This window comes from Pituophis catenifer, unplaced genomic scaffold, assembly GCF_029215685.1.
Source record: "Pituophis catenifer annectens isolate HBS135680 unplaced genomic scaffold, rPitCat1.0.hap2 SCAF_1, whole genome shotgun sequence".
Lineage (NCBI taxonomy): Eukaryota > Metazoa > Chordata > Lepidosauria > Squamata > Colubridae > Pituophis > Pituophis catenifer.
The window spans coordinates 156965852-156988465 of record NW_027256881.1 but is presented as its reverse complement, the minus strand read 5'-3'; the positions used below and the strand labels follow the sequence as shown (position 1 = coordinate 156988465).

Here is a 22614-nt window from a genome sequence, read left to right as displayed (position 1 = left end):
TTTTATTCTTGTTTTGTTTTTATTCCTTAAATAATTCTTTAATAAAATTTATATAGATATGAGTCATGCTCTGACCCATCCATTGGTCCATAGATAGCAGGAGGTGAATTTACAGTCTTCCTGCCCTAAATATAAACACCCTGGACAGAAACCAACCAGGAAGTCATAATTATGTTAATAAGACTGATAATTATTTTCTGAGGCAGTAAGACTAGAATTATGATTCAGGAATTATACAAGAGAGTGACTTCACAATTTTACCAACAGACTGAAATCACCACAGGATCAGTATTTAAGATTTTCAGCAAAAGACTTTTTTGAAGTATAATGAATCTAAGCATTTTTTTTTTCATCTTGACCAGTGGTGAATCCTACCGGTTTGCACTGGTTCAGGCAAACCGATAGTGATAAAAGCTACGGGTTCGGCAAACCAGTAGTAAAAAAAAAAAGCTACCAGTTGGTCCGAACTGGTATTTCCAATGATCAGCTCTGCTGCGCAATTTAAAATCGTTAGAAAGCAGGAAATCCTGCTTTCTAGTGAATCTAAATCAAGCGTCACAGCTGTTCCCCCTCCCCCGCTGTTCTACTTACTGTGTTTCCACGAAAATAAGACCCTGTCTTATATTTTTTTGAACCCTGAAATAAGCACTTGGCCTTATTTTCGGGGAGGTCTTATTATTTTGGGGCGCATGGAGCAAGATGGCACTCCTCTTGCCATCTTACCTGATTTCCAGCTCTGAGTTTAAATATTTTTGGGGAGGGCTTATTTTCGCAGGGGAGGCTTATTTTAGTGCATGTGCTCAAAAGCTCAATTGGGCTTATTATCAGGGGATGTCTTATTTTCGGGGAAACAGGGTACCTTCCCAAGCCTCCTTTTTCTGCATGCAGTGTGCATTTGGCATCTACTGCGCATGCGCATACGCAGCATACATTTGGCATGCACTGCGCATGTGCGCACCAGTGCAGCATGCATTTGGCGCGTACCGTTCATATGCGGCCAGCGAACCAGTGGCAAACCAGAGAAGATTTCACCACTGATCTTGACATATTGTGTATTGTTTTGGAACACTCGACTATGTAAACTACAAAATGGCAGCAAGAAACATAAACCAGAGTGTACATGTACTTGTGATTTCATGTGTGGCTTATTACCTTTGGTATTTTAGTTTTAAGAACTCATATTCTCAACTAATCAGGGATAATTCTGACTATTGCTATGCTCATTTGCTAAAATGGGTATATATAAGACTTGCATTTTTTTAAAAAAGTAGAAACTTGATTTAGAGGAGAAGAATATCTGCTTTGGTGCAGTGTGGGACTACGTTTTTCTGAAACATCTACATTTCAGTTGGGTGAAAACTAAATTTGAATTTGACACATTGCCTCACAGCTTAGCAAGTTTCCAAACAACATAATAGAACATTCAAAAGAAGTGCTTTGTACATGTTCCAGCTACTGCAAAGCGTCTTTTCAGAGGCTTTGCTTGCAGATACTGTGCATATACAAGTAGTCCACAACTTACAACCACAATTGAACCCAAAATTTCTGTTGTTACGTGAGACATTTGTTAAGTGAATTTCGCCCCATTTTAGGGCCTTTCTTGCATCTGTTGTTAAGTGAATCACTGCAGTTGATAAGTTAGTAACCCAGTTGTTAAGTGAATCTGGCTTCCCCATTGACTTTGCTTGTGAGAAGCAAAGGGGATCACATGACCCTAGGACATGGCAGCAGTCATAAATATGAGTCAATTACCAAGCTTCTGAATTTTGATCACATGATCATGGGGATGCTGGAAAGGTTGTAACTATGTAAAACGGTCATAAATCAGTTTTCCAGTGCTGTTGTAACTTTGAGTGGTCACTAAATGAACTGTTATAAATTGAGAACTACCTGTAATATTTAAATGAATATTTTTTTTCTCTCAACCAATTGTTACATTTCACTAACTTTTTCCTTTCTGTGCTGTTGATTAATGTGCTCAACTAACTCTAAAATACTAATGTTTTCATTGAATTGATGCATGTACAAGACCAAAATTCACTAACCTTACTACGGCATGTTCTTACAGATGAGGATCGGAGTGATAATATTGTGATAGTTTCTAATGAGGAGATTCCCGAGTACATTATTTCTAGTGGTGAAGATCAACATACTAACCTAGAAAATGAGCTTGATTCTGATGGTAATTCAACTACACGGTTATTTCACAACCTTTCCATGACTAACTTTAATTTAATTGTCAGTACCATGTAATTTTTTAGTCTGGTATTATTTTTGCTTGGATTCATTTGATTTTCATAAATGCCTTCTGAGACATTTTTAACAGTGTTACAATTAACTATCAACTAAGGATTGGGTTTTTTTTATTTTTAAACAAATTAGTTAATTATCAGTACTGAATATAAATTTAATGGGAATCAGCAAACAGTTCTTCACAGACTAGTTTTGGTTGTTATTACCAAAAGCCTATAAATTTTTTGTGAATTTCAGGTGAAAACAATTACACTCAAAGGCTATCTTAGTAGTCCTGTGCATATTTATTTGGAATTACTGTATGTCTAACTGGATTTTGAGTATTAATTTCAAAAAGATATGTGTGTCATAAAGCATAGATCCAGGCATTTGGTTATTGAAACAAAAATGAGGAAATGTGGACAGAAAAATGACAAATGAAATGTACAAAGTTAGCAATAAGTATACAATTACAAAATTCCTATGATCATAGCAATGTTTTTGTCCCAGTCAAGTATATTCATGTTAATGGCAGCAAATACAAATTCAAAACTTATTGCAAATTGTAAAAAAAATATATATATAATCCTTTCTAGCATTTCAAGAACACTGTTTGAAGGGCACTGATGCAAATGATTTAAATTCAGGCAGATCCTAATCAAGAACTATAAACTTAAAGCCAGTTGTAATGAAAAGGAAGGCTCTATGTAATGAGCTCCAAAGTAACCATGGTTGGACAAAAAAAATTGAATGACTCTTGTAAAACCTTTAAGTCTAACATATATGCTCCCTTTCATTTGACTTTCCACACTCTGCTACATTCTGGTTATAGGATGGCAGTTAATTTGGTTTTGTTTGTTTGTTTTGTTTATTTTGCTGTTTTGATTTTTGTCAGGTTTTTAGTTCTGTCTTCCTTTTTTTAAAATATACCTTGTTTTCTTTTAATTTTTTTGTTTATAAGTTATCCAGAGTCACTCTGGAATCAGGCAGCCTCTAAATGGAAATAGCAAACAAACAAACCTTGTTATTCACTAATAACCGTGAAAGTAATCTCTCTGAAAGTAAATCTCTCTGAAAGAAATAATGGCATTCTACTTTAAAACTTCTTCAAGTTGAATCTACAAAAGACAGGTTTTCCTTCTGGGCTACAAAGTGCATTGCAATAACATATGAGCTTCCAGATATAGGGACTCTTTATGATGTTGTTGGCCTTTTCTTTATTTCCCCTTCTTTTTGGCAATAATATTTAGTATACATTTTCTCCTCTCCTAAACTGTATTCACTGCAATTTGGTCTGAAATCAGATTCATTTGTATTCACTTTATAGTGGAAGAAACAATTTATTGAAGGGAAAACCTTTTAGTAATTAACATGTTCAGCTTAGCAAAGAGAGAGAGAGAGAGAGAGGTAGCATCGAAGATTGGTGGTTTTTCTGGATTTCTGTCAAACTATTGTGTTTGCTGTAAAACAGAACTTGGTATTTAATTTTCCTAGAATATTTGCAGTAAAAAGCCAGGTACTGAGTTTCTCACAAAGGGCTTCTTTTGCTGGAGGGAGGCGGGCAGGGAGGAATGTTCACAATCAGGAAATTGTGACTGAGGTCATAGTTCTTTTCTTCTTTTCATATCCTTCCATTTGTTTTTGTGGAGTGAAGACATTTTCTTTTATTTCACTAATATCTGGCTCTTTAGCATATTCAGAGTGCTTTTGTCATAATTCTTAGAACTCTGTTAGAGCAGAAGGAAAGTTGAAGCACATTCAACTTGGTTGCCTAAAGGCCATGTAAAGAATTCAGTTTTGGCAAGATTTAAACTGGAAACATTCAGATTCATTTAACGCAGTAGTTCCTAATTTTCCACCTCTTAAAATCATTTAATATATGAGTAGTAATTTTGTTAAGGGAAGGTCTTCAGTGAAGGATTTCAGTCTTTTCTATTTCTACAATAAGGAGTATATTTTGCTGTTTGAACTTTGAATGTTACAATCATATAACTAGACAGGATATCAAGGGAGCTGTAATCAGATCCTCACTTTTTGAAAGCTAGGCGATTGGATTATGGCTGCAGCACTGGAGGGGGAGGAAGGCATTGGATAAGCAACTCAAGTTGAAAGGATTCACACACATATCCTCAGTGCCATGGTTTTAATCTGATTTTCCTCTCCCTACTCCACTGCAGCTGCTATTAAAAGTGTTAAAAATGGCAGGAGAAATGATCAAGATCTTCCAGCATTATATCTTCTTTGGTTCACAGTGGCCTACCTTACTATAACCTACAGTATATAGTGAGAGTTTATATTCTCACTTTTTCATATAGTGTTGATGGAGAAATGAATGATGCTATTACACATATAGTTAGAAGACTGAGTTCAAACTCTGGATCAAGCAGACCCTGACAAACCATTTCAGCCATAATTCCTGATCTGTCAAGTAAAAATAAAGACACACTGGTCAAGGATTAATGAGATAAGACTATAAAATGTTGTGTCCATTAAATGGCCTTCAGCCATTATTTTAGCTGAAAAATTAGACATGAATCTATAAATAAATAATGTTTAGTTTCATTTGAAAAAGCATGGAGTTTGTTCAGTGTACATTCTTCATATAATATTATACTATAAGTGTTTCTCCCTATACTGGCTAGGGAATTGTGAGAGTTGATGTCCACCCATCTTAAACTTGCAAAGGTTTAGAAATACCGCTATACTGTACATAAATAGGTGGCTTTGTCTCTCACTAATTCCAGCATGGCAAGGCTGAAACTGATTATAATTACTACACTTTGCCAGTAATTAAGCAAAATTTCTAAAAGCAATCCAACTAATCTTGAAACTGCCATCTTCCTTAAATAATCGATCAGGACAACCTTCTTGAGTACTATGCTCTTCAGAAATGCTGGACTACAATTCCTATTAATTCCAATGAAAATGTCAGTCTGGAGGGCACCAGGTTACAGAAGAATAAATTAGGGTGAGAACAGTACTATGAATAAACAGATAGCATAATAACATTTTCAACTTTCAAGCCAAACTAGAGAGGATAAGTATAGGCCAAGATATATTTCTAAATTTTATAACATATATTAGAGATCTTTATTATGCTATAACTTTTATCTGAGTAATATTTAGAAAAAAGTTATGTCTTTAGTATTGGATATCTTCATTCAAATGGCTGTTTCATATTTCAGATCACCTAAATAATGAACATATACATGGATCAAATTTTATCTAATTAGGCTATTTGTTAAACAGCTTATCAATATGTGCTGCTGAAATATGACTTGTCCAAGTTCTGAGTTATGCAGAAATTAATTGAAAGAAAATATATTTAGAATTGATGTTTAATTATAAAATTTAAAACGTTATGTAAGTGCTTATTCCAAGAAAAAGACTTTACTAGCCATATTGATAAAATTAATTTGACATCTTTAGCCCTAAATAACTTTATTTCTAAATAAATTCAGTTGGATTTCATTTATATAAATGTATTAATTATTGGCCATAATACACTGTGAACCTTAAAATAACTTGGTTGCAAAGAAATGAAGGCAGGAAAAACGCTACGAAGAATCCATTTTTAAAATGTATTGTTAGGATTCAGTTTTATTTTTTAACCACCTCCACAATACATTTGCTGTAGTATCTCTTAAGTTCTCAGTTCTGTATTTGATTTCCATATCAGTTTTAATTTAAAGATTACAACTAGAGCAATGCAAATACTGTTTTTTTAATTAGATGTATTATTATAGTAACTGCATTTAAACGCATCTCTCTCTCTCTTTCTCTGCATTGTGCTGTGGTCTTCACATATATAGTTGAGCAAAACAGCAAGTTGGTGGATTTGAAGCTGAAGAAACTCATAGACGCTCAGCCACAGGTGGCAAATTCACTTACCAGCACAGCTCCAAAACCAGTTTCTGATAACACCGAGCCAATGTTTACGGTAAGTTTAACATAAAAAAATCCTTTTCCCGTAATACCTGTGCATTTTGGATTCTGATTTGCATTTAATAGTGAAGAATGACCATTTTTTAATAAGTTCTTCAATGTTTACAGTGCTGTAAAACCAGTTTTTGTAGCCATATAAAGAGATTTGAATTATATTTTGGCTATGTATTGACAGATATTTCATAATTGCACTTGGTTATTTAACTAGCAATGGCTTCATTTGGCTATTATGCTGTGCAATAATATATTTTGGTAATCTTTTATTTCAATTAAAATTCATTTTTCTTTATGGGTGTATTGGCTGTGTGAAAAATACTGAAATGCATATTACTGGCTAAGTCAAAGTTAGCAATATTAAACTGGCAGAGTTTTGTAATATTAACTTGGCCTGAATAAAGTTATTACTCTAATACATATCTGAACATATATTTCAACATCAAAGTCATTATTGTATCCTCTTCCTTCTTAAGCTAGTTCATTAATGTGAGGTAGAGCTTTTGGGGGGCCTATTTTAAGTAACTTTAAGAATTACTATTTCTTCTTCCTTTAGGGACATCTTTAAACTTTTGCATAAATGATTTTAACATGCCAATTACATTTGTGTCTTAGATAGTTGAAGCACTCTGCCATATTATTTGTCAGTGGCAGGAAATTCTCTCTATGTACATAGGCTTTGATAGATTTGTTGGTGCATCTACTCAGCTTATTGTCTTCATTAGTCATAGCTATTACTCCTTAGGGAAAAGATTTGGATGGCTGTGAGTACAGTCCACTTGTATAACTTTTCACCCACCTGCAGACTGGGGGTGCATGCCCTGCTGAGTGAAAGGATTTCCTTCCCCAGATACAGAGATGCTTTGAAGTCTCAAAACAATGACTTTCATTGCTTTTTCCTTTACACTGTCGGTTCCGATAAATTGGTGATGAAAGTGTGCAGCAGCAGCAGCAGCAGCAGCAGAGGGCTTTCAGTCTCTATCTTTGAACAAAGAGAAGCTTGGATCAAGTCTGATTTTTTGCGTTCAATTTAGCTTTCTGCAGTGGATTTAATGCAAAATGAAGCTGGCCTTGGAATAATACAATGGATTGAAAAGGCTAACTGAATTAGTGGGCTTAGAGGAATACATTTGTAAAGTGGCAGAAGTCCCTAGTCATAAAAAGGCTTCTTAAAATGGGATTTACTGGCTAATCACACTGATATTTTAACATGTTGCCAGGCCTAAAAAATTAGCCATGTTTGTTTATTTTACTAAAGACTTGCATTTCGACTGTCAGATGGATATTGTATGAAGAACTCGAAGAGATCCTTTTCTTCGAAGAATGAAATCATAGCATCTGGATTGTTGAAAAAATAATTCTAGAATGAGGGATGCTTTTAAAAAATTAGCTCCATAAATGGCTGACTAGTTCCCTCATTAGGACAATTTCATTCAGTTAAGATGGCACCCTCACACACACCAGCAAAATAGTTTTTGTTCTAATTTCACACATTTGTATGAAGGAGAGGATCTTTCATTTCTGTTCTGTTCCCCTCCCCCCCCCTTTTTTTTTTTAGTAAGTGCAACAATAAGTATAGCTGGATTCGAACACTTTCTTTAATGCTGCATGAAAAAATATGTCCATCTGTTCTCTTAGAGCTTTCAGCATTGACTTGGATTTATGTTTCTAATAAAATGCAGTTTACACATTTATAAATAGGCATTCTGTGTTTGTGGAAAAGGATAAACTGTTACCTTCCCTGGAGAATTCTGTATCCCAGGCCTCCTTGAGGCTAGAGAATAGGCCATTGGAGAACTCCCTCATTACCAATTGTCTCAATGCAGAGGAAGGGCAAAGTCTTGGTAGCTTTTGATAACCAGTTTCAGCATTCAGCAGGCTTAGCTATTAGTCATGCATCTTAGCCTTTCCCTATTTACTTTCAAAACACTTAATAAAAATAATAATAGATTAGGTATAAAATGAAATATTTGTTTGGTACACAGCATCTCGGTATCTGCAGTTTCCACACACGGCAATGGTTTAGTCTTCTGGGATATTTCACATTGATAGACCCATTTGAATGTATTACCATAGGAAGCTCCGGAAAATGGTAATTGTAGTTTCCGGAGCTGTCAAAGGTTTTATTTATAAATCTGGATTCATAAAGTTATAACTAATGAAACATAGTTCACTGGGACTATAACCTTACTTTTTATTTGTCATCAAGCAGTAGTCATCTCAATGGATATAACATTAGAAATGATCCTTCATATTATTCAGGAAAAAATATGTGGCTCCATTCAGAATGACACAATTTTTTACTGGGGCAAATCATGTGTGCAAAAGACTAGAGGCAGTATGTAAATTAAACAGAGATACGATGCTTAAAAATATACATGCTGTTCTAGGAACCCTAATATATACATGGTGCTCTGGGTATCCAGTTGGCAAATGGTAATCTTCTGAGTCCAGCTTTGCCTCAAGTCACAGTGGATGTTGCTAACAGATCTTAGCAGACAACCACAGCTGAAGTGCTATTGCCAGATTAATAGCCAAAGGGGTTTATTTTGCCAAAATCTCTTTTCGGGGGTTCCATACATTTTTGGCTCATAGTAAAATTGTTATCTGACACAAGCATCTGAGTAGTGGGGTTTTCTCTTCTCCTGAAATACACCTTTCCAATTACCCTGTTTGCATTTCTAAACAATAGAATATGATGCTCAGTTTTGTTTTTGTTTTGTTTTTTCTGGCAGAATGAGACAGAGGAACATGCTGAGCGATTACAAAAAGCAGCTGAACGTTTTAGAAGTCCTGTTGTTTTTAGCAAGGATTCAACAGTCAGAAAAACGCAGCTTCAGTCATTCAGTCAATACGTTGAAAACAGACCAGGTAGGCAGAAATATTCATTTAAAATATTCTCCTCCATTCCCAACCTTATGACTTAATAATATTTAACAATAAATAATAATGTGAGCCCACTTTTCAATACACAAATATCAAGTATTGAAATAATTTTTCATGTCTTTCCTTTTTTTTTTTTTTCAAGAGATGAAAAGGCAGAGATCAATACAGGAAGATATAAAGAAAGGAAATGAGGAGAAGGCAGCGATAACTGAAACTCAGAGGAAGCCATCAGAAGATGAAGTGCTTAATGTATATTAATTTTTTATCTGGTTTCATGATTGCTGATAATTCTCAACTGTATGTGGAAATAGTGCCTTTATTTGTTAAAATGAGATGTTAGGTTTTCTTAGATGTCAATCTCCATTGCATTCAAAGCAGAGTGAGAGGGCTGTGCTGTTGAATTAGTCTGCAGCGTGGTGATAATTGTCAGATAAAAAAATGAATTTTTCAGAGTTCCGCAGCTCCAGCTTCCTTGAGACATTTCCATCAGGGCACTTCCCATAAAGAGATTCCAGTATTGATCGACCGGGAGGATTTTAATTATTACAATAGCAGATACTGCAGAGCTGCAGTTAGAGGGAAAAGTCACATGAGACCTGCTAGAATTTCTCAGCCAACCCATTTTGTTGGCTTGGGTTAATGGGTGTTCAACCTTTCCATTATCCAGATCAGCCGTGAATTACTAGCTGAATGATGTTTGCATTAATATAATATATATGGTAATTTCTTCACTTAATTAACGGGGAGGTTCAGCTCAGTAGGGGTATGGGCTGATCATGTGTAAAATTGATTTGTGAGGGAAATATTTGATAGACCGCAGGGAAAAAACTGCTTTTGATGGACAGCTATAGGACGGAAGCAGGAGGAACAAGTTTGACCTGAATATGTTTTATTTCTAGGATATTTTTCCTTTTCTTTTTATTTTGACTAGAGGCGCCACATAATTTTCTACAATGGTCAATTATTGCTTTCTATTGTTTTCCAAGTCAGTAGAGTGTTTTTGCTCTCTCAGATGAAACTCAGTTTCATCTAGAGAATATGTTTTCTAATCCTTACACTCAGTGCCTATACATCTTAGTATTTTCCCGCTGATAATTTTTTTTCTTTTTCTTTTAGAACAGTTGGGCTTTAATAGAGTTGAAGAGATCTTGCTTAGCAAGTTCATAATATATATGCAAATTGTGGATATGAACTCTTAGAAAGTTTCACCCTGACACAGCATTCTGTTTAATCTAATAATATTCTACACAGTCCTGAGAGCCTAGCAATAGCAGAGCTTTGTATTCTTTTCAGTAAATCAAAGAGGATGGCATGCAGTTGCTTTTCATTGATGTTCCTCCTCCCATAGTTTTTGTTTAATACATGCAAAAGACTGCAACAACCAAGTTTGGTTGAGATAACTAAAGCAAACTTACTTTAGAACTTTTTTTCCCCCATGAGTGTTGTGGGGAGAAACAATGAATTCTCATGCATGCCCAACATCAAAACTTCTATGCAATTTTTTAGGTGGCAGAAATATACTATTAAATGAACTTTCTTCTGATTTTCAATTTTAGTACTATTTTTCGGTATTGAACCATTAAGCTCACCAATATAGAGATTGGTGAGATCAGCATCACAATCATTTATTATTATTATTGGCTCTCTTTTCCAGTAACAAGTTAGGGAATAGGAGAGAAACAATCATATCTGTTAGGATTAAGGTTCTTATGAAAATATGATTGTTCTATATACCTCTCTTTGGAAAGATAAAATATTTGTGAAGGAAAGTAAGTTTTAGTGTGCATCCATGAGTCTTAATTAGGGTCTTGAATAGGCTTATGGATTATTCCAAAATTTCAGCAAAGGGAAGGAAGTTCCTCTCTCATCTTAGTTCTTCATTGGCAGAGCAAAAGCTGAGATTATAATATAATTAAAATATAATATAATATAATTAATATAATATAATATAATATATTGCCATTAATTAAAGTGATTTTGAGCTAAATGGTTTTTAGCTGCTTTCCCTTTATATATTGTATATGTTAGAAGATGCAACGTGAATATTTTTTCATATGCCTCTATTACAACTCTAATTCAGTGATCTGAGAAAGACATTTCTCTTTTTGAGACAAAACATAGTTTTTTTTCTAAATAACTTATTATCAAAGAAGTTGAAGTCGGAGGATACCAAAACCAGAATATCTTTATAAACCAGTCTTATAAAATTGCATGAAAGTCATTTTTTTTTTTCATGGAGAAGGTTTAATGAGTTAAAGTGAACTAAAAACTTTCATTTATAATTCAACCCTCTTAAGACGATTTAGCTCAAAAAGGTTTTTAAATTCTAATTAGAATTTTAAAAGACAATGAGAAAGTTTGAAATTATAAAAACTAACATTCATTGAATAACAATTTAACCCAATATTGCTCATAATAAAGTTTGGCAAATAGGTGGCATGTATGAATTGTGATTCGTTTTTTGGAATCACGAATATTTAAGTAAGTGTCTTACTAAGTGTTTCTGAGGGGGAAAAAATGCAACTTAACAAGTGATGTAGTTTCTTGTTGTTTGTTCTTTTTAACAGAAAGGGTTCAAAGACACCAGTCAGTATGTTGTAGGAGAATTGGCAGCACTAGAGAATGAGCAAAAGCAAATTGACACCCGTGCCGCGCTGGTGGAGAAGCGCCTTCGCTATCTCATGGACACAGGTACGGTGCCCAATTACACTGTAAACAGTTTTGGCAAATTGAGCGTTCACAAACTCTTATAGAGTTTTGGAAGTGTGAATCTTTGAAGCTTGAATGTTCAGCAAAACTGCCTTGAAAATAAAAAGGCTGCGATTTGCAGCCACCACTCTGGGCCCTGGTGATAAGAGTGCCTTCATGGGAAGTGATAACTTGCCCTGATACTGTGTGAGCCAGCACTATTGAACAGTGTGCTCATCCATGCAGAGTTGGAATACACATCTGTGCCTCATTGATATGCCACTGCTAAAAGAGAGAGAGAGATCTTCACTGTTCTACTGATTCGGGGGGGGAGGCGGGGGGGATGATTTGGCCAGCTAAAGCCGTGTACCACATGAAACAGAGCACAGTACATAGGGGGAAGACTCCGCTGACTAGATCACTGAAATTTGAGAATACTATCTGGTTACTGATGCTCCACTTTTTCCCCCCAGATTGTTTGTTTTTTTAAGTGTGTAATACTTTGTGTTAACTGGTACATAAAAAAAGGGATTGAAAGATACAGTTGGGATTTTGTGAACTATACTGCTGTGGCAAAATCCAGGCCATAATAAATACTAGAAAACTATAATAATAGAGATTGCTTTTGCAGATGATGTGTTGTAAGAGAGAGATTCACCAATATCACATACATCAAAACAAATGCAGGCCTCATAATGGAAACTTAAGTAATCCACAGTGGAAGGAAATTTGTTTCACACCCCATGTATCTGTAAAGCTAATATACCTCCAGGCTAATGTTACCACAATCTTAAAAAGCTGGCTGTACACAGGAAGCCTGTAAATTATTGAAGTTAACTAAAAATTCTAGGCAGATGCTGTTATTAATTTACACTGTGTAAGGGTTCAAGGCATTATATCAAGTATGTTAAATCCAATATAATGATGAGATGAAAAAGCAGCATTTGTCCATTAAGATATGCATTTTTTTTTATTTTTAGTCACTATCTACCTGAACTCTCTTTTCTTCTAATTGATTTAATATGAAAAGGAATAAACTTATTCAAGTATAGTAGAAATATAAACTATATGCACCAGATCATCTTTTCTGGTAGATACTAGTCTAAAAAAAACTTGCAATAAAACTTATTTTTTAATATTGTTTTTCTAAGATTTTCTATTTATTCAATAATTTTTTTTTAAAATGACTTGTTTGCAACTTCCGTTTACTGAAATATAAAATTATAACAGCAATGTTATTGCTTATTGCTCTATATAGAAAAACTCATGTTCCTCTCCTTTAAATTCACGAAAATGGATTGTAGAATTTATAAGAAATGCTGATTTAGAAGGTGAATGTGACCTGATGATTAAATACTGCTGTAACTTGTACAGAATCAACCTGATAAATGGTCAGGGATATTTTTTAACATCAATGAAAAAATGTCATTCAAACACTTCAGGTGTAACAGGGATTTCTTTTAAGTTGTTGAAAATGTAATCCATCTGAAAGAGGATTTAATATCCCATCTCCTTTTTTTATCCCTATTTTGTCTTCAGTTGGACTGACTACTACTCCCAGCTGTTACTTATTCAACAAAAAAAAATAATACAATTGGTTGTGTATTAACACCGATATTGAGGATGGGAAAAGTCACTGTTCTACAGCTTCCTTTGAAATATTTTTCCTCTCTGGTTTGCTCATCCAAGATGTGCATATTTATACCCTTCTGTGTTGTTGCCTTGCCTAAATATGATTCTTTGCCCACCAGATCTTATTCTGTTTTCTTTCCCTGTGATTATTTTTCTGCCGCCAACTGCTCTGCATTCACTGAATCAATCAAATGCCAGTTATCTTCTAGGTTGGATTTTAAATTATCAACTTCAGACTGTTTTTGTGACATTGTTTTCTGTTTTCTTTGTGACAAAAACTTTTGTGGCGAATCTTCTTTTATACATTTCCTGGATCCCTCCAGCATTTCATGGGACCCTTTTGCCAGCAAATTTTTTAATCCAAAATTGCCTCCATGGAGGAAATGGACTAGTTTGAAAGGTACAACTGAAAAATGAACTGGTAGATCAGGTTAAGCAGGGTATGCTCAATTTACCTGCCCCAGTCAGTTTGCTTACTGAATTCCAGAAGGTTGCTCAGTAAGATGTTTGCGGGGATATTATAGTATTATAGTATTACTATCTGTAAGTACTCTCTGATTTTTAAGATAGCATGATCCCAGAATCCTGAGCATGTCAGCTCAAACCTTCTTCAACCTTGATTCTGTCAAATAACATGAGCCAGTTGGACCTTTGGGCATCTGTTTTTAAAATTATTTTGAGTGCTTCAAAAATATTTCTAAACAATACCATCGGTCCTAAAAATGTAAGAGTAATGATCCATCATCATCCAATTCTTACTTACGAACTGTGTGAGGGGAAAACATAGAACATAGAATAACAAGGACCTTGGAGGTCTTCCAGTCCAACCCCCTATTGGAACTAAGACCCTATACCATTCCAAACAAATGGTTATCCAATCTTCTCTTGAAACACTCCTGTGATGGAGCACCCACAACTTCTGAAGGCAAGCCATTCCACTGAATATTTGTTCTCACTGTCAAGAAATGTCCTCTTAGTTTTAAGTTGGATCTCTCTTTGATGGTCTTCCACCATTACTTCTTGTCCTGCCCTCTGGTGCTTCAGAGAATAAGTCAACCACCTCTTCTCTGTGACAGCCCCTTAAGTACTGGAAGACAGCTATCATGTGACCGCTAATAGTTCTCTTTGATAGGCTAGACATATGTAGTTCCCTCAACCATTCATCAGACAGTTTAGCCTCCAGACCCCTTATCATCTTTGTTGCTATTTTCCACACTCCTTCTAGGGCCTCAGTAAGTTTTTTTTATTGGAGTGACCAGAACTCGCTGCAGTATTCCAAGTATGGTCTCACTAGTGTAATATAAAGTGGCACTGTCACCTCCCGTGATCTTGAAACTATCCCTCTCTTGTTGCAACCTAGGACTGCATTAGCTTTTTTGGCAGCTGCAGCACAGTGCTGGCTCATATTTAAGTGGTGGTCCACTAGAGCACTTAGATCTTTCTCACAGTTACTACTGTTGACCTACTGTTGACCTTAGCTTTTCACCATTGAACTGCATCTTGTTGTATAGGGCCCAATACTCAAGTCTGTCAAGATCCTTTTGAATATGTTTGCAATTTCCCCCAGCTTGATATCATCTGCAAATTTCCCTTCTATCCCTTCATCTAAATCATTTGTGAAGATGGTGAAGAGTACTTGGACTAAGACAGAGCCTTGAGCTACCCCACTGCATGCTTCCTTCCATATAAATGCAGTTCCATTGAGAACTACCCACTGAGTAAGGTTGGCCAGCCAATTGGGAATTGGTGGTGATGCTGTCTGTCCGACATTTTTCTATCTTATTAAGAAGTAGGCTATGGTCTACTTTGTCAAATGTTTTATTAAACTATATCCACAGCATTTCCCCAATCCACTAATTTAGTCACTTTGTCAAAGAAGACAATAAGGTTTGTCTAGCATGATCTGTTTTTAACAAACCCATATTGGCTTTTAGTAATCACTTTACTTATTTTTTTACTTATTTTTAAACCATGGTTTCTGATCCTTTTTCTTTAAGGTTTATAAGAGACATCAAACTGTTATCTCAATTTTTTCTCATGCAATAGTCACTATCTAAGCCATAGTTTGAAAGTCGTGTTCTTTGAAGAATTTGTACATACTCTATCTCTCCAGTAGAGCCAGTAGTGGGTTTCACTTATCTTTGCTACCGGTTCGGAAACGTAAGTGCACCTGTGCGCGTGCTCTGCTTGTCTGTGATGTTTCTGCACATGCACAGAACCTTCTGCCCATGCGCAGAGCATTTTTGATGACATCCAGGCGGGTGAGCAGAGCCTCACACCGCCGCCACTGGTTCACCTGAACCGGGGCAAACCGGTAGAAACCCACCACTGAGTAGAACACATTTTTCATGAAGTATGACATGTCAGATCTATAATATATATTTCCCCCTTTAAGATATCCATTGTGAACCATAACAGGGTGGTTTTTTTTTTTTAATTTATTAGATCTTTCATTTCATTATTTTGACTTTCCCATGGTTCTCATTGGAACAAGAATTCTATGTGTGTAGCATCCAAAACAGTCACAGGCCAAAGGCAACAGAATCTATAAATTAATTGGTCACATATTCTGACTAATATCACTTATCTGAGATGGTATAGGTTCTCCTTCTTGAGCAAGGGACTAGCTAGAAGACCTCCAAGGTCCCTTCTATGCTATGCTATGCTATGCTATGCTATGCTCTGCTCTGCTCTGCTCTGCTCTGCTCTGCTCTGCTATGCTATGCTATGCTATGCTATGCTATGCTATGCTATTCTTTCTACTTTTATCAGTAGTTTTTGTTTTGATTTAACAAAGGGACATTCCAAATTAAAATTTAATGAAGTGTCTGCTTTAGCCAATTCTCCATTGAGAGTGGAGACAGCAGCCAGTATGGGTAGTACTCGCCCAATCAGCCTGAAGGACTGAGTCTGTCAATAATGTTAAGTCCCGTCCTTGTTGCCGAGCAGACCAGCTTTTGACTCAATCCTTCAGTCAGGACTGGCGTGTGGGTCTCTAGCTCTTCCTATATTTCTTAAATTGCCTTCTGATTTTTTGGATTTCTGGTGTTTTTTCGATTTGGCTTGTTTGACTACGAACTCTTCTTTATCCTTTGGATTCTGGTTGCCTTTGGACTGTATTGTGAGTTATTATTAGCCTGTGTATCGGGACTTTATTACCTGATGACTGAAAAGGTTTTTTCTCCCTTCGGGGGAGAATCCCTTGGGGGGGTTTCTTCAAAGCTTGCCAGGGATCGCAGCTGGCACTAGCCGGAGCCCTTGCTGGATCGGGCCCCTTCTCTACCGGCCGTGCCACTAACTACTGCTTGCTTGTCGGCCAGTTTTCGCGCCGTTGGGGCGGCGGTGGCCATTTTGCACCCTTTCGCGCCGTTTGGAGCAGCGCTTCTTCGCAACAGTTTAGTTCAGCTCCTAGCTATCTGCATCGCCGATCGGGCTTAAATTGGAGACTTAAGCCACTTGAACTTGTGGATTGCGGCTTACCTGTCAGTTACTGAGCAAGCGGTTTGGCCGTCTATCCTGGGCGCTTGTGCAGTGCTTTGAAGGCACGACCGACGATCAGCTGGGCTTCGCCTCAGTGGAGCTTCATGCTCCCGCCATCTCCTTGAGTGACTGTATTCTGCAGTGCCTTCTGCCCTCTCGAGCCGGCTGTTACTGTTTTGTGGAGCTTCGCGCCCCCACTCATTGGCAGCTTGGCAGCTCTCCTCCCTAGGGACAAGTCTTCAAACAACAGTGCCATCCGCCATTTTGTTTTTTTCTTGAAGGAGGCGCGGTGGCCATTTTGTGGAGCTTTTGCGCTCCATTTGCCTCCCTACTACCACGAGGTGTTATTTGTGGAGTTTCCGCACTCCCCCTTCTCTATTGACGCTGCCCTTTTTTTGTCAATTGGCCTGTGGCTGGATTGCCTTGACTACATTCTGACAGTATGCCGAAGGCGCTGTCTAAATCAAAGCATGGTCAGAAGACCGGCCCTACTGATTGTGGGCACTCAGATAACTCGTCTGTTGCCCAGAAACCTTCCACCCAGGCTCATACTGAACCGCTGCCTCCTACCCAGGCTTCGCACTCCCATCACAAAAGTCACAAACATGGCGGTACTTCCTCCAAGGTGGAAAAGCGCAGAGACAAGGTTCTCACAAAGCTTTGTGATAAGGCGAGTGCTAATCTCCTGTCGACTACTGTTCCTGCACCTGTGAATTCCGAAGCCTTGGACTCTGTGCGGGACCCTCGTCCGACAACTCCGAACCAGCTTTCTCTTCGGGATTGCCCGATTGCTATATCCACTTCGGACCTGTGGGTCACTGGTTCCTCTACACCTTCGGCCACACCGCAGACTGAAGCGACGTGGGTTTCTGCTCCACCGCCTCCAGCTCATACCCCTCCTTCAGAAGCATTGTCTTGTCAACTGCTTCCAGACCAACTCATTGAGGCTGCAGTACAGAAATCACTGGCGGCTGGGCTTCGTCCTCCCAGCGTTTCTGGTTCCGTGCGGTCTGTCTCTCCTGAGCAGCCACGCTCCTCGGACCAGGTGTCAACCAGGGCTCCTGCATCTCCTTCGTGTTTGCACGCTAGTCATATTTCTACTCTGTCTGAAGCCGCCTACAGTGACTCAGGTTTGTCGGATGATGAAAACCTCCCTCCGGAGCAACCGCCTTTTTCTGGCCTATTTCCACAGACTTTGTTTAAGTCACTGCTCTTCAAGGCTGTGAACACGGCCCAGCTGTCTTCTCCGGCGACTCAGCCTGCTGTTTCTGTTCCCCCTGGGACTTTGGACCCTATGTTTGCAGAGCCAGTGAAACAGGTCACGACCATACCTACGCCTCCTCTCTTCTTGGATGTCATGAAACGGCAGTGGTCTTCGCCGGGTTCGGCCCCCCTTCCTTTGTCTACCGACCGGAAGAATTTTAACATCACTTCTGACTTGGACTCACTCCTCCAGCTCCCGTCTGTGGATGCTCCAGTTGCTGCTCTCTTGCCTAATACCAACATTCCGGGAGATCCCGATGAGGGCTTGTGACCTGATGAGCGTCGTTCGGACTCGGTTCTCCAGAAGGCGCATCAAGGGTCGGCGTGGGCGATTAGGGCCGCCTCTGTGGCGTCCTTCAACCGCACCACCTTGCTATGGCTGCACCAACTGCAGGAGAAGTTGTCCCCTGAGGATGTTCGAGCCAAGCAGGACCTCAATAAGATCGTGGCGGCGGTCCAGTTTTCGGCGGATTCAACCCTTAACGCCGCACGTTTTGCCACCAAATCCTTGGCTTCCACTGTCGCTGTCAGTCGTTTGGTCTGGCTCTGCCATTGGCAGGCGGATGCCAGACATAAGTGGCTTCTAGCTTCCATTCCCTTCAGGGGGTCACGACTGTTTGGTGACGCTTTAGAGCCCTTCCCCCCCCCCGAGTACATTTGTCTGCTGTCCGCTTTCTCATAATGCCAAAAAGAGGTCCCTTATGGACTCTGCGGTTCAGCATCTCCTTGCGATCAGGGCTATCCAACTTGTGCCTCCTGATCAAAAGGGGACGGGATTTTATTCCCATGTGTTTCTCATGCCGAAGTCCTCGGGGGGGGGTGGAGACCCATTCTTGACCTAAAACGCTTAAATCGGTATGTCATATACCGTAAATTTAAGATGCAATCGCTTAGATCTATACTTGACGGTGTCAGGAGGGGCAATCTCCTCTCTTCAATAGACCTTACAGAGGCCTATTTGCACATCCCTATCCTCCCTTCCCATAGACGGTATTTGAGATTTTGTTACGGGGGGTCCATTACCAATACAGGGCCTTACCTTTTGGTCTTTCTTCCACCCCCCGTACCTTTACAAAGGTATTGGCTGTCAGTACGTCAAGATGCATTTATCCTAGCCTCCAGGCCTCCCTGGAGAAATGAAGGGGAGGGGCCGGATGTCAGCACGTCAAGATGCATTTATCCTACTGCTGACATAGAAGGAGAACGCAGCCGTCTGCAATGGGACGGTTGCCTTTCACCTACTTATTTCCTCTGGAGATAATGTCCCCTAGGAGATGGATGGGTGAGGGGAAATTCCTTGAATTGGAGCAGTAGATTAGGGATGAATGATTGGGAAGATGGCCAATGAATGCAGAGGAGTGGGGGAAGGAAGAGGAGGGGTTTTTGGGCAGCACATCAGTGCCGGCTGCAACGAGTCGATGTAAAAAGTGCTGTGCTTAATAAAATGAAAGTTTGTTTTATAAAAGACTTTGTTTGCAATGCAATTTATTTGAAGAAGCCTAAAAACCTGACATTGGCAGCCTTGGCTGCTTCCCTCAGGATTCGTTCAGTTAGACTCCTATTCTACCTAGACAATATTCTTGTTTTATCCTCTTCCCCTCAACAGGTTATACTAGATGTTCAGCTCACCCTGGAGACGTTGGCTTCCCATGGGTTCTCCATCAATCTAGAGAAGAGCCACTTGGTTCCCTCTACTTCCCTGATACACTTGGGGGCCCTGATTGATTCGGTTCAGGGTCGAGTTTTTCTATCTCCAGAGCGACAAGATAGCTTGTGGGAGTTGGTACCTAGGATTGAAGTGTGTCGGGCGGTTTCACCGTATGTTCTTTCTCAACTTTTAGGAAAGATGATATCGGCCATAGCCATTGTTTCCTGGGCACAGCTCCACGGCCGGGAGCTTCAATGGTTTCTCTTACCTTTACAGAAGGTGGGCAAAGATACGTCAGCCAGGCCGGTTCCTGTTCCCTCCTCGGTTCGCAGGTCTCCCAGGTGGTGGAGGTCCCCGGCCCTGTCGGGCTGTCTCTTTCTCGAACCCCAGCAGGTGATGGTCACCTCGGATGCCAGTCTTCGGGGCTGGGGAGCCCATTGTGGAGGTCAGTTAGCGCAGGGGATGTGGAACGAGTTGGAGGCTCGTTGTCCAATCAATTGGTTGGAGTTGCAGGCAATTTTCCTGAAGCTCAGAGCTTTTCGTCACCTTGTTTCCGGAGCCCATGTACTAGTGCTCACGGACAATGTCACTGCCAAAGCGCACCTGAACAAATTAGGAGGCACCAGGTCAAAGTCTCTGCTGTCTGTAGCAATGAAGTTGGGTCTGTGGGCAGAACGTCACCTCAGCTCCCTTCGGGTGGAATACATTTCCGTGGTCACCAATACTCAAGCCGATTGGTTGAGCAGGCAACAGATGGACAATGCAGAATGGCGTCTCCATCCTCGGATCTTTCAACAGTTGGTCCTTTGGTTCGGTGCTCCAGTTCTCGACCTTTTTGCAACGCACTAAAACGCTCAACTGCCTCGCTTCGCCCATTACCCGGAGCCTCAGGCGAAGGCCGTCGATGCCCTTCGGGCTCCGTGGCCGGAAGGTCTCCTGTATGCATTTCCTCCGACGTCCCTTCTTTCCAGGGTCATCCAAAAAATCCTGTGCGGACGTGCAGAGGTGGTTCTCCTGGCTCCTTATTGGCCCCAGAGGGCTTGGTTTGCGGACTTAGTCTCTCTCTCGGTCACTCCCTCCTGGCGCATTCCTCTGGAAGTGGATGCTCTGACTCAGGGGACCTTGAGCCTTCCGGACCTTTCTTGGCTCGGTCTGACTGCTTGGAGGTTGAGCAGCTCTCTTTGAGAGGCGCAGACATTCCTGGGGATGTTATTCATACAATCCAGGCCTCGCGACGCCCGTCAACGGACTCTATTTATTCTGCTACCTGGCGGGCCTTCTGCTCATGGTGTGACCAAAACGGTGTATCCGCTCTCCAGGTCTCCGTTTGAACATCCTGGTTTTCTTGTAGAAAGGTCTCTCCGAGGGGCTTTCGCCTAACACCTTGTGTCGCCAAATAGCGGCTATTTCGTCTGTACTTACCTGCGGCTCACTGTTGTCTTTGGCACAACACCCTCTGATCCGCCGTTTTCTCCAGGGTGCAACGAACCTATCTCCTCCGGTTCTGCACCCTTACCCTACTTGGGATCTTCCCTTAGTTCTCGAATCACTTATGGGTCCTCCGTATGAGCCTCTACGGACAACGAGTCTCCGCCTACTGTCTTGTAAGGTCTCCTTCTTGGTGGCCATAACGTTTGCTCGCTGCATTTCGGAGATTGCTGCTCTGTTCCACGCGGACCACGTGGTTCTCCAATTGGACCCTACTTTTGTGCCGAAGGTCAATTCTGTTTTTCATCGCTCGCAAGAGTTGATACTCCCGAACTTCTGCCCCTGCCCTTCTCATCCTCGTGAACGCTGTTGGCACACTTTGGATGTCAGGCGGGCGCTGCGGATTTATCTTAAGAGGACTGCTGCCATCCGACGTTCGGAACCCTGTTTGTTTCCTTCTTACCCGTCTCCTTGGGTCACAAGGTTTCGTCTTCTACCATCGGCCGCTGGATCTGGCAGACTATCACTTTGGCTTACGATTTCTGCTCTCTTCCGCGGCCTTCCCATCTGACTACGCACTCCACCCGCAGTGCGGCCACGTCGGTGGCCTGGGCTACTCAGGCCCCATTGCTGGAGATTTGTCGAGCGGCTACGTGGACCTCACCGGCCCCATTTATACGTCACTATAAACTGACAAGTTTGCATCAGCAAAGGCTGCATTTGGATGACAGGTGTTGCAGCGGGTTGTTTCCGGGGAGGATGTCTCGGACCAGCCTGGTCCCCCCCAGGTCTCAGGACAGTGAACTTGGGTATGTCCCATACTGGCTGCTGTCTCCACTCTCAATGAAGAAGGGACGTTGGGCCTACCTGAGACACACCTTCTCGTTGAGTGGAGACAGCAGCCAGGCCCTCCCTGTGCCAGTCTGGTCTTTCTATTTCTCTGCTTCCCGCTTGCCTTCTGTTGATTGTCTTTCTCTCTTCTCCCACACGCCGAGTCTCTGCCTCTCAGTTCTTCGCCAAAAGCTGGTCTGCCCGGCAACAAGGACGGGACTTAACATTATTGACAGACTCAGTCCTTCAGGCTGATTGGGCGAGTACTACCCATACTGGCTGCTATCTCCACTCAACGAGAAGGTGCGGCTCAGGTAGGACCAACGCCCCTTCTCATGTATTTGGCAGAAAACTCTCCTTGCTCCATTTTCATGTTGAAACCCAACAGTTTGTGATAGGAGTATAAAACATTAACTAATACTTTAAATATTTATTGGCTTAATTAGGTAGTTTAACACCAACCTAGAGCTGTTTTAGACAAGTAATTCAGTCCACAGTCTCTCTGTGCAGAGGCTTTGCTATACATTCATTCCTATAATGTTTACAAGAAGCCGCATGTATGCATCTCTATGGTATACATGGGATTG

General features: G+C 40.2%; 1 protein-coding gene across 3 annotated transcripts in view; it reads left to right on the top strand.

The window, feature by feature from the left end:
* EHBP1 (EH domain binding protein 1) overlaps window positions 1-22614 on the top strand; it is a 297594-nt gene that overhangs the window by 218446 nt on the left and 56534 nt on the right. For 2 of the 3 annotated variants that reach the window (XM_070933086.1, XM_070933088.1), the window contains 5 exons: window positions 2069-2182; window positions 6045-6172; window positions 8907-9042; window positions 9200-9306; window positions 11625-11748. In XM_070933086.1, the coding sequence (XP_070789187.1) occupies window positions 2069-2182; window positions 6045-6172; window positions 8907-9042; window positions 9200-9306; window positions 11625-11748 (609 nt within the window). The remainder of the gene's footprint in view (window positions 1-2068; window positions 2183-6044; window positions 6173-8906; window positions 9043-9199; window positions 9307-11624; window positions 11749-22614) is intronic. The other variant, XM_070933087.1, reaches the window with a different exon arrangement.